Raw genomic sequence first — 17,597 nt, forward strand, 5'->3', positions numbered from 1 at the left:
AGACGTGTCCACTACCAACAATTTCACCTCCGATAACATCTTGGAATGGCTTAGGATAAGTCAGCACCATCTTTCTGGCTACTTCACTCAAATGCTTCTTTCCTGGCATTGGACAAACAGTTAGGATTTCATCAACAATCACATCTCTCCATTCCAGTTGGGCGCTCCTTGTTCTCCAGCTTTATTGTAACCTCAGATGGCATTAGCTTCCACGGAATTACAAAACTGAAGTGCCAGTTATTGTCCAGTGCTGTCCATCTACTGGGGCATGCGCTTGAACTTGAGCCTGTGCTTTCAGTGTTGTATCTACCACCTGTGAAAGTGCACAAGAAACACATTTGGGGTTCTCTTGACTCTTGCCCTGACACCACATACATCATCATCATTGATCATTGAGTTTCTAATCCAAACTTACCTCCCATTGTAACATATGCATCCTGCTATCAATGATGTGCTTGTTAAATAATATGATTATTATGACATAAAACATTTGATAAAGCCATAAAACTACATTTGACACGATGAATAGGAGGGCTACACTAGGCTTAATCAGAGTCTGAGAAACTGAGCATAGATGAGACCGTTCTAATGTCTGTGTAGATTGAAATCATTGGTAGTATAACTCGAAAAGCTTTCCAAAAGTTATGATTTGAACAATTTGAATTAGACAAATATTACCTGACTTGACACCCACCTTGACAATATTTTATTGTAAATCATATTGTCATACATAGAGCCCATTTAAGTTTTGGATGTATATGCACTTTTTAAACAGTAAATGTATAGCCCGTTTAGCAGTTTCTTATGTACTTATGGATAGCAAAGGAACAATCCTCACTGCGGGGTGTTTGGGGGCTACCAGACACACTTCTGGGTGTTGGATCATTCCTTTCAGTACTATCCTTTTCACCTTGGATAGAAATATGAGGTTGGGAATCAGGCTGTGTATCATGTTCTAATTTTCTCACCATGCTTAACATGGTCAGCTTCCTTGTTTCTACTGGCTTCAGGACATGAAGACTTGCCTCCTGAACATACTTCATGTCTTCCAGCTCTTCCACACCCGAATGTCTTAAGAGAATCAAACACTGACTGATGTCCACTTGAGTTTGACAGCACAGATCATATAAATTATGCAAGAGCACTGTCTTGATCATCCATGTCTACTAAAGAAAAAAAGCAAAGACTACCGTTCAATACAAATTGTTCACATTGTCTCTATTCACATGGTCTCTATTGTCTTTTTGTCCAAACTCGTGTTATTTGAACTGTCACTTCCACCACTTGATTTCCTATTCAGCATCTGCTATGCTATGTTTCCGTGAAATGACTAGTTCTGTAGAAAGCATACGCAGGTAATGGGTAGTGATGCAAACATAGTTCTGCATTAAGACACATCATGCCCTCAATAGCACTTTGAACTTCACACTGTCCAAATTCTGGTGAATAAGATGAGCTATGACGTGTAGCAAGAAAGTAGACACGCTTGTTCTCCTTTATCAACAGAAGCTCTATCTGCCCGAATTCTGATGACACACCATTACAAAGACATAGAAAGAGGCCCTATCTGTAAAAGGTGCCCTTCAAATGTATCTCAGTGGACATCACAATATCCGGTCCCCTAAGCAAGCTTGCCTCAACTGTATTGCGTACAGCAAGGAACATTTTACTTGCAAAGCAAGAGCAAAGAAGGAACTTGAGTTCAGATAGGTTTGCAGAAATTAGTGATTATTGGCAAGCGTTTGACAAACATTTTTGAAATGTTGTACTCTCCGAACAAATCTTTTGAAATATGAGTGTTTACTTTCAAAACAAATTGTCCACAGCCTTATAAGTGGGACAAACTTTAGCATCAAAGCAGGATAGTGGATCAGATCGTGGTGCTTTGGTTTCAGTTTGAGAGAAGGAAACAGCTCTTTTCTTGTCCGTAGATACTTGAGCAAAGTAACTTGAGCCACAGAAATGGAGGGGGCACAGATTAATTCCACAAGTTCTTTAAGTAGAATTGTTTGTTGCCATACACAATCTTCTGTATCAGTAATCTTTTTGCCTATTATCACAGGGAGGAGCCTCAAAAAAGACTAATTTTCTGTAACCTGGCCACCTAGTTTATTTCCCTTTTCACCAACTTCTGAGGGTGTGGAATTCGCATCAGATCCTTGGTAGCTAAGCTGCCTGATCCTGCGGTTAAGCTCTAAGTACGTAAATAATTTATTTATTTTAACAAAGTACATGATTTAAATGGCTAGGTCATATGCCACTATCCCCTCAAACAAAACATGGCCAATGCATGGTGGGAGGCCTGACTGTAAGACATGAAACTGCTTGAGGGAATGAAATGCAGAGTCAAATTTGAACTCTCTGGATTCTGTCTCATTACCAACTTGTATTGCTTTCACTGCATCGTTGTAATTTTGAACTATTCTGGCAGCAGCAGGGTCATCAAAATCAAACAGTTTACCTCTAGTTGCAAGGCAGTACTGACAGCAGTAGTTGGAAGTACTAACATTTCCTGTGAATCCTCCTATGTTGTGAGACCTCAAATGATCCCCAGTAATGCAAAAGACTGCTGCCTTTAGTGCATGTCCAGATACCTCCAACCCAATTTGTTTCTAAATCTCTGAGATCTGACAGCATTGTTGAAAAAAGCTTGTCATGGCCAAAGTATTTAAAGTCTCTGTCATTACACAATAACATGAGCTGTGAAGTATCAATACTGGAGCAATAAAATGGATCAAAGTTTGCAAGCATAAAGTAGACCCCCAGAATCTTATGTTTCTTCTTTGATGATCCAAGATTGTTAACAACAGCAAAAGCATCTTGATACAATACAAGCTTTAGAGTTACACCGGAGTCCATAAATACTACATTAAACAAGAACACAGATCCATCACAAACATCATGTATCACATGTGCAGAAGTACATGTGTAGTGTCCTTTACTGGCTTTGTACATTCCTGCCAAACAACTGGATCCTTGAGCATAGCTTTCAATGTAGGGATATACTGAGCATATCGTTCCTTTCGGTTTTTATCTGTACCTACATTAAACTTATAGCTTGAGGATGCACATAGGAAAAGTTCCTCTGGAAATACTGCCTTCTCATGTATTCTGTTGATAAAGGATGCATGCAAATTGGTGTCCTCTAAGGTCTTAAAACACCTTCAATTTCTGACTGTCAAGTTAGTATTAGACTGAAGGGCAACCTTGAGTTGACTGATGACTAAGTCCATTAAGACTTTAAATCTCATCAACAATCATTTGTATCGTTGAGGAGGGAAATAGATACTTGGCCTGTAACTTCATGTAAAGCATACAAATAGTTTTTATACATAGACTTTTCATAACAGCTGGGTTGAGTATATCCTCTGACCCTTCATCAATAAGATCTACACCGAACAGACTTTCAGCATCATCATGAGAACTCACTGAATGAGCCGAATAATTGGACACATGCGCAGCTGTAGCATACCAAATGCTTCCTTGAAATGTGGGAGGTAAAAAGAGGATCTTAATGTAAAGGCCACATTCTCTGAATGGGAGTTCGGCCTTTTCGAAAGAAGATCCTTCAGATCAAGGCATTGTTTCTGACAATGACGATTTTCACATGTAAACGGCCCTTGCAACGTGTCACATTGTGATAGAGCATATAGAGCAGACTCTCTATGATTACGCATATTACTTTTAAAAGCATTATATTTTGTAAACTGAGATTTGCAGCCAACCATGCAGCATATATATTGGCCATTTGTTTCATGTCAGTGTAATGACAGATGATCCACATAACCTCGTAACGTTTGAACAGTGAGGCCACAGGAACAACATACTAATTCTTTGGAAAGACCTGACATGTTCCCAATTTCTCTACATTTAACTTACTTCTAACAACAAAGAAAAAAAATAGCTTGTAGATTTTAATCTAGTTTCCAATTAACTACTGAAGTGTATCTTTCTGATTTGTTTGATTACAATGACCATGGATTTCAAAAGGGGACAACAGCAAGTATTTATTTGTACTTCCATGCTAAGCTACTCAGTTTGATAAACTAAGCTAACTATGAATATTACTTCAGTTTGAGGATTGCAGGGAATTTCCTCAATTTCAATTCAAGTAACTGTTGAAGGAGAAAGAGAGAGAAAACATATGTTATCAGGTGGGATTGGCTTACAGCAAACTACCTGGCTAGCAAGTTTGCAAGATTAGCGTGCGCTAGCTAGCAAGTTAGCACACCAGCTAGGTTATGAAATGCAGCTAGCAATCTAGCTAAATAGCTGAATGTCAATACTTCAAAATTCAGAATTAATAAAACTTTAAATGTCAACATGTGTTATGTTAGGGTTGCGTCAATTTTAATCTGGTATCAGGATAAATATGACATTGAGTCACCGATTGTATACTATGTATTTTTTTTAGCTAAGCAATAAGTGGTAAATGCAATTTTTGTATATACGGGCTCTCTGTCCCACCTCGCAGGGCAAAACAGAGAACTGACTTGTTCTTGACAAAGATATTATAAATATACTCTAACAGAAATAGTTCCTGCTTCCGAGCCGGCCTGTCAGAGTAGAGACTGGGCGTGGTTTAGACTCACCCAGCCTATCGTTGATTGTTGGCGTAGAGCTGGTCCCGGCCCCCGGGCGCTCCAGTTGATAGATGTAACTGTTGCTGTGAAGGATATCTATGCGCTCATGCTCGATACCGTTATCTCGCACCTGGCTCCTGTTATCAAACAAAAGACTGTTTGTTCTCGCAACACTACGTTCTGAATGTGCCTCTGAATGTGCCCTGTCTTCATGTTATTCTGTATTTTTCCATCATGAGAAAGGCCCATGGCCCTGAAACTGTTAACAATGTTTCAAGTCAGCTATGTTGCAAAACACATACATACATCCACACAAGCCAACAGCAGATAATATTCAATCACATCAACAACAGTCACCCACGAAGCATCCTTACCCATCGCTCCACTACTTCAAGGTCTCAGACGTCACCGATTGAAACGCTATTTAGCGCGCACCACCGCTAACTAAGCTAGCCGTATCACATCCGTTACACTACTTTAACTCAATTATTATTATTATTATTTCTTTTTTACATTGTTAATAAACTGATATGTGAAACGTATTAATGCCAAAATAACAAGTAAAACAGGCATCAACAAAAAAAGTGAATCAAATGTTTACTTTTTTGTTGTTGTGGTTAAACAGGTGGGGTACGCCGGAAAACCGGTCGCCACTGGGTGGTTCCAATATCAAAAGCTCTCGGATAGAGGATAAATTAATCTGAGCAAATTCTACATCACCACAAATAGGATGCATTTCGCTGTCACAAATCACATATGAAACTGGAAACTTCCAAGCGCAGTTGTGGTGTCATTAGGACGCGTTGGCACAGCAACAGCTGTGGTTGAGTTAAGTGAGAAAAAGAAAAAAATATATATATTGTGTGCTCTCGATGAACACAGCGCATGCGCGTGGGAGATCACGCGATTGGAGGTTCGCGACAACCTGGTGCAGTTCAAGAAATTCCTCGACAGCAGAGTCAAGCCATGAGGAAGAAAAGGTCTGTTGGAGAACCACATAATCATCATTGGAGACATTTGACATTTTTTCTGAGCCCGGCTAATAGATTGACAGCTGATATATTTACTGACTGAATTATTTATTTATAAACATTAGTTGACTGACATTTATATGTGATGACTATGTATTTAAACCTTTATAACAAAATCAAATAATTTTCTCTCATAATTTTTATGAATTCATTTATATATTCAGTCATACATCCTTTCATTCTTTCATGCATTCATTTGTTTATAGACTGACTTTTTTAAAGGAGCAGTCTGCTGTTCAAACAACATTAAAGCGGTCACTGAACCATTATTTTTCCAAATAGCTGAGGATTGGAGTTGGGGAAAAGCAACCACTGTCACAGAGCTAAGGACGAAAGGAATGTCCATCTATGAGATTAAATATATGGGCAAGTTTTAACTACATTTGGATCTATACAGTGTTTTTTTGTTTGTTTACATGGTTTCAAACAATGGCATAAACTTTTCTTATTTTGGGTTCTGATGAGTTAAGACAGTAGTTGAACTAAACTCATGAGGATTTTAAAATGGATTAAACTACGATAATGTTATCACAACACATTGGTTTATTCTTGCAGGCCTGCTAGTCTCTCCGAACGACGAAATATTCATGCTAGCCTTGAAATGGTTGAGTATCTGCCTGACTCTGTTCTGTTCTGCTTATACACAGCAGCATCCGATCTGAGCAGGTGGACGCAGTTCATGCGCTAGTGCGCTATTTTTGCACCTGTCCGCTATTTGGTGTGTACAATTTGATGCTCAATATTTCTCATTATTAAACCTACATTTATTTTATTTTATTATAGGACGTTTTATGTAACCAAAGGTGGTGTACCCTCGTTCTGCCCCTGAACATGCAGTTAACCCACTGTTCCTAGGCCGTCATTGAAAATAAGAATTTGTTCTTAACTGACTTGCCTAGTTAAATAAAGGTTATAAAAAAATAAAATAAAGAAGCTTTTGGAGTATATGGCCCAATTATTTAACAGCCTGACTCATGTCACATGGAATAAAGAAACACGTATCCTGTTCAAAAACAGATGACCTAGTTAAGATAAAAGAAATTGGAGGGATGCGTAAGTATGATCCCTCATGTTGTAGCCTAAGTTAAATTTGGGGGGCAGACAATAATCTCTGACAGTGGTTACTTTTCTCGAACCCCATCCCTCATCTATTTACCAGAATAGTGGTTGAGTGGTCTTTAATTTGTGATTTAATCGAAGCGATATTTTTTTTTAAATATTTTCAGTACTTCCTTTAAGACGGAACAAATTCCCTCACCACCATTTAATATTGTCTTCAGGTCGGGTGTGGTATTGGGGCATCCTCTGGAGATGGAGGGTCAGTGACTTCATGCAAAAGGTCTCTGAAAATGTATTTCAACAAGCTGAACACTACCTTGAAGCAGAACGTGGACATCAAATGCACTCGAAAATAGGCTAAATTAATCAGAGGAAAAGTTCTAGATCACCACAAATTGGATGAATTTCGCTGAAACTTGGAACTTCCAAGTGCGGTTTCTGTGTTTCGTCAGATGTTTTGGCGCAGCACCTGTTGTGGTTGAGTTGACTGAAAAAATGCATGTCTTATATGCGCTCCAGGAACACAGCGCATGCGCATGTGAGACACGGTGGTCAAGCTGTGACGAAGTCGACTGCAGAGTCAAGCGGTGAGGAAGAAGCGGTCTGATGGACAACCTCATAACCATCATTGGAGACATGTGACTTGAGGCTGGCTAATAGATAGATGGATGATATTTTTACTGACTGACTGATTTGTTTATATGTGAAGGCTTTGTATTTATTTATTATAACACTATTAAATGACATAATACATGCATCTATTATCATTTTTTTTTAAATTAATGTATATATTCAGTCATCCATTTGTTCATCAATTCAGTCTTTCATGCATTCATTTGTTTATAGGCAACCTACAGTTAAATTAAACACCATAGTGGTCACTCAACCACAATTCTGGTAAATAGATGAGGGATGGGGTTCGAGAAAAGTAACCGCTGTCAGAGAGCTATTGATTCAACTACATTTTTAAGCTATACAGTGTTTGTTTAGATGTATATTGTTTCAAACAATGTCATAAAAAAGTACATTTTGGGATTCTGTTGAGGTAAGACAGGTGAATTGAGCTCATGAGGCCTTTACAAGTTATATATTCTTCAAGAGTCAATAGGTAGCCTGCGTATCATTCATTTAAAAGTCCAAAATTGGATGTAGAAATCGCAGAAATTGCCCCTTTAACTAAGCATATTCAAGACGATGAAATGTAGTATTTTTAGGAATTAGGATTTAGGTATTGCTCTACTAAGCCTACGATAATGTAATCACAACACATTAGCACATTGGTTTATTTAGTCTCTCGTAAGTAATAAATAATCAAATGTTAATGTTAGCCTGATTATTCAGATACAGACGTTATAAAATGGTTGAAGATGCTAACAGTACGAGATCAATATTAAATAATCATCTCTCACTCCCTCTGTCACATACACACGCACGCACAGAGAGAGAAACAAACAAGCAAATAGCAGTTTTGTGAAGTACAAACATTGTAGTAGGCCTTCCCTTAGTCCAAAAAAATGCTATTAGTTAAATAATGGTGTTTACAAAGACATAGAGGTCTATTGCATTCATTGTAAAGTTAAGGGGACGATACTCTCTCTCTCTCTCTCTCTCTCTCTCTCTCTCTCTCTCTCTCTATGTCTTTCTTAGCAACGGTTGAGCCTATGACTTAATTTTTTTAACCTACTTAGGACAATGTTCCTCCTATGGAGGAAAACTCTAAACATGATGAGAGGGAAGTGGAGCACACGAAAAGAGAAGTCCGGTCTTGCGGTTCACGAGGCAAAACTTTCCCAAATTCATTCATTTCAACTATTAATTTAGCGAGACACCCTTTCACTTTGTGTACATCCTTTAAATCCTCACTATTTAAGTTAACCCGCAGATATGGGATCAGACATCAGAACACAAACCACATTCTGACTGGAGGAAATTTGCAATATACTGGCAACAGGTAAGTCAACAACATGCTATCATTTGATCACTGCTTCAGGCTTCAAATAATTAATTATTTTCAGGATTATATTCAACTAACAATGACCATCTGTTGCAGATCATCTAACTACCATAAGAATGGCAATTCAGACTATCACTTGGATGAGCGCCTTCCTCTGCCTCGTGCAAGTTTTCTCGATGCCCATGCCTTGCCAGCTACAAGGACAGCTGGTGCGAACAACCCACAACCTACTGAGAGACATGGTACATTTTAAAAATGTATTTGACTTGAGATGTATTATCCAACTATGTTTAACTGAATAGCTCAACGTGAAAAATGTGTTTTCTCCTTCTTTCAGGGGGGTCATTTTCCTCTGGAGTGCCTGCAGGAGAATGTCTTCATGGCATTCCCAGCCACCTCATTTGCAACCTCCGGGGCGCCACAGGTAAGGGCAAGCGAGCATATTCAAGTGTTCTTCACAGCATGAAATAGTATTTGCAACCGTTAGGATTAGAAAGTAGAACACTTTACACGGCCATTTATGTTAATTGAAATTATTGCTGTTGTCCGTTTCAGTTGAGCAGCAGTGGGGCTAAGGCTATTTATGAGACATTAAAGAACATCGACACATTGTTTGGAACTGACGAACTGCCGACAATGTGGGACCAACAGAAGTTGGAGTATTTTCAGAACATTATCTACCGTCAGATTGAAGAGAGCGAGTGTGTGAGTACCTACCTAGGCCAATACAGATAGCTTAACTGTTTAAGTGTGTTATGATGACATTTGAATTATTTTATTCTTGTGTCAGATGATGGGGAGTGTGGATACACGTGATTATCTAGTCAGGGATAATGCGCTGAATACCTACTTTAGTAACATCGCGGCTGTCATAAAATAAAAAGTAGGGTACAAGCAAATACACTATAATGGATGCATTTTAATTATTATTGATCGCATGCCTCTTTCTTCCTTTCTGGCAGATGAGCAGTGTGGATACAAGTGATTATCCCATCAGGGCAGAGGGCCTGAAGACATACTTTGGGAACATTGCAGCAGTTTTAAAAGAAAAGGTAGGATATAGGTTGAAAACGAATAGACACGTTGTTTTCATAATATCTCTACATAGGACAATATTACCCTACATTGCCCTAACAGTTTATTTTTTATTTTCACAGAATTTCAGTTACTGCGCCTGGGAAGTGGTTCGAAAAGAACTCCTGTACACCCTAGAATTCATTCTGAAACACAACTCTGACAGCCTTCTGTGGTCCAACAGAACATGAATGTGAACTTGCAGGTCTTTTTTACTAATGTGTTTTACAATTTTGCTTGATTTTTAAAGCCTTCTTTCTACAATCATGCAATGTGCAATGTCAAACAGCAATATTATACGTGTATTTATTTATTCATCAAGGTTATTTATTTATTTAGGCCTATTTATGAAATTATTTATCTATTTGAAAATTGTGCCTATTGTTGCTCTTCATCAAATGTTAAGTTAATAAAAAAATCTATACATTTAAATATTGTTAATCTGAGTGCTCATTCTGCAGCCAAGTCTGTCGGTGTTAAGATATGTATTTAACATGTTCAGGACATATGCACTGATGGCAGTACGTTTAGTCTTATAGCCTACTAATCCACAAAGGAAAGGCATTAAAACAAGCAAAATGTATATTTTCAAATTGTAGTTATATTCAAATGCCTTTTTTCAATCAAGAATGTTTTATCATTTAGCCTCTAATGCAACCACAGAGACGTCCTCGCCCTGTATGAAAGAAAACAACGTTTTCTTGATGATCATACATTCCATGGTTAAACTTCCAATTTATCATTTTGAAATGGAAAAACATCAAACTCTCTAGTTGATTCTATCCAAATCTTGCTACATGATACACTTCAGTATCTTACCTGTGTGTTCTTGTAAACATGCTCTGGAAACATGCGCTCGACTTTTCTTTACGGAAACAGAACTGGAAATTGTCCACCCTGAAATAAAGTCATATCAATATCAAAAACTGAACTGTATTGGAATAGTATCCATAAATGAAACATTGTGGTACAGAGAGTGAAGGCATTGGTTATATAAAACGTCCTATAATAAAATAAAATAAATTGAGGTCTAATAATGAGATATATTGAGTATCAAATTGTGCACATCAAATAGTGGACAGGTGCAAAAATAGCGCACTAGTGCATGAATTGCGTCCACATGCACAGTTCAGATAATGCCGTGTATAAGCAGAACAGAACAGAGTCAGGTAGATACTCAACCATTTAAAGGCTAGCATGAATATTTGAATTTTTCGTCGTTCGGGGAGTCTAGCAGACCTGCAAGAATAAACCACTTTGCCAATGTGTTGTGATAACATTATCGTAGGTAAAACACGTAGGTAAAACACGGTACAGCTTCCAAATGTAGTTCAAACTAGCCCATAACTTTAATCTCGTATATGGACATTCCTTTCATCCTTAGTTCTTTGACAATGATTACTTTTCTCCAACTCTCAGCTATTGAGAAAAATACTGGTTCATTTACCGTTTTGGTATTGTTTGAAGAGCAGACTGCTCCTTTAAAAAGTCAGTCTATAAACAAATGAATGGAATGAATGACTGAATATATAAACGAATTAATAAAAATGATGAGAGAATAATTCTTTGATTTTATTATAAAGGAACAACTTCATAGCCTTCACATATAAATGTCAGTCAACCATGTTTATAAATAAATCATTCAGTCAGTAAATATATCAGCTGTCAATCTATTAGCCGGGATCAGAAACATGTCACATGTCTCCAATGATGATTATGTGGTTTTCCAACAGACCTCTTCTTCCTCATGGCTTGACTCTGCTGTCGAGGAATTTCTTGAACTGCACCAGGTTGTCGCGAACCTCCACTCGCGTGATCTCCCATGCGCATGCGCTGTGTTCCTGGAGAGCACACATATATATATATATATATATATATATATATATATATATATATATATATATATATATATTATGTCTTCACTCAACTCAACCACAGCAGGTGCGCTGCCATGGCGTCCTATGACACCACAAAGGCACTTGGAAGTTCCCAGTTTCATATGTGATTTGAGGCAGCAAAATGCATCCTATTTGTGGTGATTTAGAATTTGCTCAGATTCATTTAGCCTCTATTCGAGAGCATTTGATATTTGACCCACCCAGTGGCGACCGGTTTTCAAACCGTACCCCACCTGTTTTGAGCCCCATATGTTTAACTACAACAACAAAAAGATTAGCCACAACAGCAGAAAAATGTACATTTGTTCAACTTTTTTGTTGTTGTTGCCTGTTTTACTTGTTATTTTGGCATCAATAAGTTTCACATATCAGTTTGTAAACAATGTAGAAAAACAACAACAATCATTGAGTTAATAAAGCTGCATACAAAAATTGTCTCTTTTTTGCTTTCTTGAGTAAGACAAGTTACCATCGAATATTTTTAGATCGTTTATTGTCTGCTTATATGCCCCGTTTTTTAATCCTTCGGTTCTGACTTGGTGTACAGGGAAAACACTGTGAAGAAGGTTGAATGATTCCCTTGATAAGCCCCAATTTTTAACGGGTGATTCTTAATTATGCTATTGTGAAATGAATCATGAAATACATAAAGATAGTGAACAGTTTTCATACATATCTATGCAAAGAATTACATTGGAGCAATGCATTTCCTGCTAACATAATACACTGTGCACCTTTGCATTCTATGTAGCGAATATTACTTCTAATACGTTATTGATTGTGGAACACAATTTCATAGATGGGTTGGAACCGTAGAATTAGCAATTCTAATAATGTAATAGTATCTCCATGGTTGGAACGGAAGTTGTATAGGTGCTCAAAGTACACTGTTCAAAACAGGCCAGCCCTGGCCAGTGATAAAACACACTTAATTGAAAAAAAGCATTTGAATATGTGTACATTTTGAGAAGATACATTTGACTTGTTTTAATGGCTTTCCTTCATGGATTAGTAGGCTATAGGACTAATTGTACTGCCATCCGTGCATATGTCCTGAGCATGTTTAATACAAATCTTAATGTCCGCTATGGGGGTGCCACAAGGTTCAATTCTCGGGCTGACTCTTTTCTATGAATAGATCAATGATGTAGCTCTTGCTGCTGGTGATTCTCTGATCCACCTCTACGCAGACGACACCATTCTGTAGACATCTAGCCCTTCTTTGGACACTGTGCTAACAAACCTCCAAACGAGCTTCAACTTCATACAACACTCATTCTGTGGCCTCCAACTGCTTTTAATTGCTAGTAAAACTAAGTGCATGCTCTTCCATCTTGCATTAATAGCAACACGACTCTGGACGGTTTTGACTTAGAATATGTGAAACAACTACAAATACCTAGGTGTCTGGTTAGCCTGTAAACTCTCCTTCCAGACACACATTAAGCATCTCCAACCCAAAATTAAATCTAGAATCGGCTTCCTACTTCACAACAAAGCCTCCATCACCCATGCCACCAAACATACCCTCGTAAAACTGACAATCCTACCAATACTTGTCATTTACTAAATATCCTCCTACACTCTACTTAGCAAACTGGATGTAGTCTATCACAGCGCCATCCGTTTTGTCACCAAAGCCCCATATACTACCCACCGCTGCGACCTGTATGCTCTCGCTGGCTGGCCCTCACTACATATTCGTTGCCAAACCCACTGGCTCCAGGTTTTCTATACGTTTTTGCTAGGTAAAGTCCCGCCTTATCCTAGATCACTGGTCACCATAGCAACACCCACCCTTAGCATGCCCCCCAGCAGGTATATGCAGGTACATTTCACTGGTCATCCGCAAAGCCAACACTTGCTTTAGCCGCCATTCCTTCCAGTTCTCTGCTGCCAATGACTGGAATTAATTGCACAAATCACTGAAGCTGGAGACACATGTCTCCCTCTCTAACTTTAAGCATCAGCTGTCAGAGCAGCTTACCGATCACTGTAGCTGTACACAGCCAATCTGTAAATAGCAAACCAAACTACCTCATCCCCATATTATTACTTACCCTCTTGCTCTTTTGCACCCCAGTATCTCTACTTGCACATCATCATCTGCACGTCTATCACTCCATTGTTAATGCTAAATTGTAATAATTTTGCCTCTATGGCCTGTTTATTGCCTTATCTCCCAAACTCTTCTACATTTGCACACACTGCACATAGATTTTTTCTATTGTGTTATTGACTGTACGTTTGTTTATGTGTAACTCTGTGTTGTTGTTTTTGTCGCACTGCTTTGCTTTATCTTGGCAGTGTCGCAGTTGTAAATGATAACTTGTTCTCAACTGGCCTACCTGGTTAAATAAAGGTGAAATAGAAAATAACTACATAAAATCACACCTTGGACTTGGATACAGAATGAGCACTCAGATTACCAATATTTAAAAGTATTTTTTATTTTATTAACTTAACATTTGATGAAGAGCAACAAAAGGCACGATTTTCAAATAGATAAATAGATTCATAAATAGGCCTACATCAATAAATAACCTTGATAAATAAATACATAAATAAATACATGTATAATATTGCTGTTTGACATTGCACATTGCATGATTGTAGAATAGAAGGCTTTAAAAATCAAGCACAATTGTAAAACACATTAATAAAAAAAGATCTGCAAGTTCAAATTCATGTTCTGTTGGACCACAGAAGGCTGTCAGAGTTGTGTTTCAGAATGAATTCTAGGGTGTACAGGAGTTCTTTTCGAACCACTTCCCAGGCGCAGTAACTGAAATTCTGTGAAAAACAAACAAACAAACAAAAAAATTGTTAGGGCAATGAAGGGTAATATTATCCTATGTAGAGATATTATCAAAACAATGTGTCTATTTGTTTTCAAACTATATCCTACCTTTTCTTTTAAAACTGCTGCAATGTTCCCAAAGTATGTCTTCAGGCCCTCTGCCCTGATGGGATAATCACTTGTATCCACACTGCTCATCTGCCAGAAAGGAGGAAAGAGACAGGCGATGAATAATAATTAAAATGCATCCATTATAGTGTATTTGCTTGTACCCTACTTTTTATTTTATGACTGCCGCGATGTTCCTAAAGTAGGTATTCAGCATCTTTGCCCTGACTAGATAACCACACTCCCCATCATCTGACACAAGAATAAAATAATTCAAATGTCATCATAACACACTTAAACAGTTAAGCTATCTGTATTGGCCTAGGTAGGTACTCACACACTCGCTCTCTTCAATCTGACGGTAGATAATGTTCTGAAAATACTCCAACTTCTGTTGGTCCCACATTGTCGGCAGTTCGTCAGTTCCGAACAATGTGTCGATGTTCTTCAATGTCTCATAAATAGCCTTAGCAGCACTGCTGCTCAACTGAAACGGACAACAACAATAATTTCAATTAACATAAATGGCTGTGTAAAGTGTTCTACTTTCTAATCCTAACGGTTGCAAATACTCTTTCATGCTGTAAAGAACTCTTGAATATGCTCGCTTGCCCTTACCTGTGGCGCCCCGGAGGTTGCAAATGAGGTGGCTGGGAATGCCATGAAGACATTCTCCTGCAGGCACTCCAGAGGAAAATGACCCCCCTGAAAGAAGGAGAAAACACATTTTTCATGTTGAGCTATTCAGTTAAACATAGTTGGATAATACATCTCAAGACAAAAGTAATTTATAAAATCTACCATGTCTCTCAGTAGGTTGTGGGTTGTTCGCACCAGCTGTCCTTGTAGCTGGCAAGGCATGGGCATCGAGAAAACTTGCACGAGGCAGAGGAAGGCGCTCATCCAAGTGATAGTCTGAATTGCCATTCTTATGGTAGTTAGATGATCTGCAACAGATGGTCATTGTTAGTTGAATATAATCCTGAAAATAATTAATTAATTGAAGCATGACGCAATGATCAAATGATAGCATGTTGTTGATTTACCTGTTGCCAGTATATTGCAAATTTCCTCCAGTCAGAATTTGGTTTGTGTTCTGATCCCATATCTGCGGATTCTTTTAAATAGTGAGGATTGAATGGATGTACAAAAAGTGAAAGGGTGTCTCGCTAAATTAAGAGTTGACATGAATGAATTTGGGAAAGTTTTGCCAAGTGAACCGCAAGACCGGATTTCTCTTTTCACTTCCCTCTCATCAGTTTCCTTCATAGGAGGAACATTGTCTTAAGTAGGTTAAAAAAAATGAACTCATCGGCTCAAACGAGAAGGAGAAGGAGAGCGAGAGAGAGAGAGAGAGAGAGAGAGAGAGAGAGAGAGAGAGAGAGAGAGAGAGAGAGAGAGAAAGGGAGTATCGACCCCTTAACTTTACAATGCGTGCAGTAGACCTCTATATGTCTTTATAAACACCAATATTTAACTAATAGCACTTTTATGAACTAAGGGAAGACCTACTACAATGTTTGTTTGTTAATCACAAACCTGCTGTTAGCATGTTTGTGTGTTTCTCACTCTATGTGACACGCGTTCGTGCGTGTGTATGTGACAGAGGGAGTGAGAGATGATGATTTAAAATGGCTCTCGTTCTGTTTGCATCTTCTGTCGTTAATCCCATTCATGTCGATACATTCGAATGAAACTGTTGATAATAACTGACGATTAAATAGAAATCATCCAGCATTTGATGACGTCTGTATCTGAATAATCAGGCTAACATTACCATTTGACTATTTATTACTTACGAGAGACTAAATAAACCAATGTGCTAATGTGTTTTGATAACATTGTCGTGGGTTTAGTAGAAAAATACCTAATTCCCAATAACACTATTTTTCATCGTCTTGGATATGCTTAGTTAAAGGGGCAATTTATGCGAATGCTACATTTAATTTAGGACTTTTAAATGAATGATACACAGGCTACCTATTGACTCTTTGAGAATATATAACTTTTAAAGGCCCAATGAGCTCAGTTCACGTGTCTTAACTCAACAGAACCCAAAATGTACTTTTTTATTACATTGTTTGAAACAATATACATCTAAACAAACCCTGTAAAGTTTGAAAATGTATTTGAAACTATAATGTTGATCTCTTGGATGGTCATTACTTGAATCAATAGCTCTCTGACAGCGGTTACTTTTCTCGACCCACATCCCTCATTTACCAGAATAGTGGTTGAGTGACCACTATGGTGTTTAATTTAACTGTAGATTGCCTATAAACAAATGAATGCATGAGACTGAATGGATGAATAAATGGATGACTGAATATATAAATTAATGAAAAAAAACTATATGATAATAGATGCATGTATTATGTCATTTAATAGTGTTATAATAAATAAATACAAAGCCTTCACATATAAACAAATCAGTCAGTCAGTAAAAATATCATCCATCTATCTATTAGCCAGCCTCAAGGACATGTCACATGTCTCCAATGATGATTATGAGGTTGTCCAACAGACCGCTTCTTCCTCACCGCTTGACTCTGCAGTCGACTTCGGCACAACTTGACCATGGTGTCAAGAAATTTTTAAAACTGCACCAGTTTGTAGCTAAGCTCCTCTCCCACGATCTCACATGCTCATGTGCTGTGTTCCTGGAGCGCATACAAGACATGCATTTTTTTTAGTCAACTCAACCACAGCAGGTGCTGCGCCAACGCATCCGACGACACACAAAAAAACGGCGCTTGGAAGTTCCAAGTTTCAGCGAAATTCCTCCGATTTGTGGTGATCTAGAACTTTTCCTCTGGTTAATTTCACCTATTTTCGAGGGCATTTGATATTGGAAACCTTCTGTATCAAGATTGTGTTCAGCTTGTTGAAATACGTTTTCAGAGACCCTTTGCCTGAAGTCACTGAGCCTCCATCTCCAGAGGAAGCCCCAACACCACACCCGACCTGAAGACAATATAAAATGGTTGTGAGTGAAGTAGTTCCCTCTTAAGAAAAGTACAGAAAAAATAAATATATATCGCTTAGATTAAATCACAAAATAAAGACCTATGCCAATTATTGTCTGCCCCC

The 17,597-nt window shown here is 38.1% G+C and overlaps 2 protein-coding genes across 2 annotated transcripts; one reads left to right on the forward strand and one right to left on the reverse strand.

Moving 5' to 3' along the window:
• The first annotated feature begins 8,743 nt into the window (after positions 1 to 8,743).
• On the forward strand, positions 8,744 to 9,892 carry LOC139423898 (interferon alpha-7-like). The gene is made up of 5 exons (XM_071175537.1): positions 8,744 to 8,869; positions 8,965 to 9,051; positions 9,183 to 9,332; positions 9,590 to 9,679; positions 9,785 to 9,892. Exons 1-5 carry the CDS (start codon positions 8,744 to 8,746, stop codon positions 9,890 to 9,892), a joined length of 561 nt encoding a protein of 186 aa, XP_071031638.1.
• A 4,392-nt stretch (positions 9,893 to 14,284) lies between these two features.
• Positions 14,285 to 15,434, reverse strand: LOC139423899 (interferon alpha-7-like). The gene is made up of 5 exons (XM_071175538.1): positions 15,309 to 15,434; positions 15,126 to 15,212; positions 14,845 to 14,994; positions 14,508 to 14,597; positions 14,285 to 14,392 (listed from the first exon to the last, which is right to left on the reverse strand). Exons 1-5 carry the CDS (start codon positions 15,432 to 15,434, stop codon positions 14,285 to 14,287), a joined length of 561 nt encoding a protein of 186 aa, XP_071031639.1.
• Positions 15,435 to 17,597: the final 2,163 nt, after the last annotated feature.

The sequence above is a fragment of the Oncorhynchus clarkii genome, chromosome 13 (genome assembly GCF_045791955.1).
Source record: "Oncorhynchus clarkii lewisi isolate Uvic-CL-2024 chromosome 13, UVic_Ocla_1.0, whole genome shotgun sequence".
Lineage (NCBI taxonomy): Eukaryota > Metazoa > Chordata > Actinopteri > Salmoniformes > Salmonidae > Oncorhynchus > Oncorhynchus clarkii.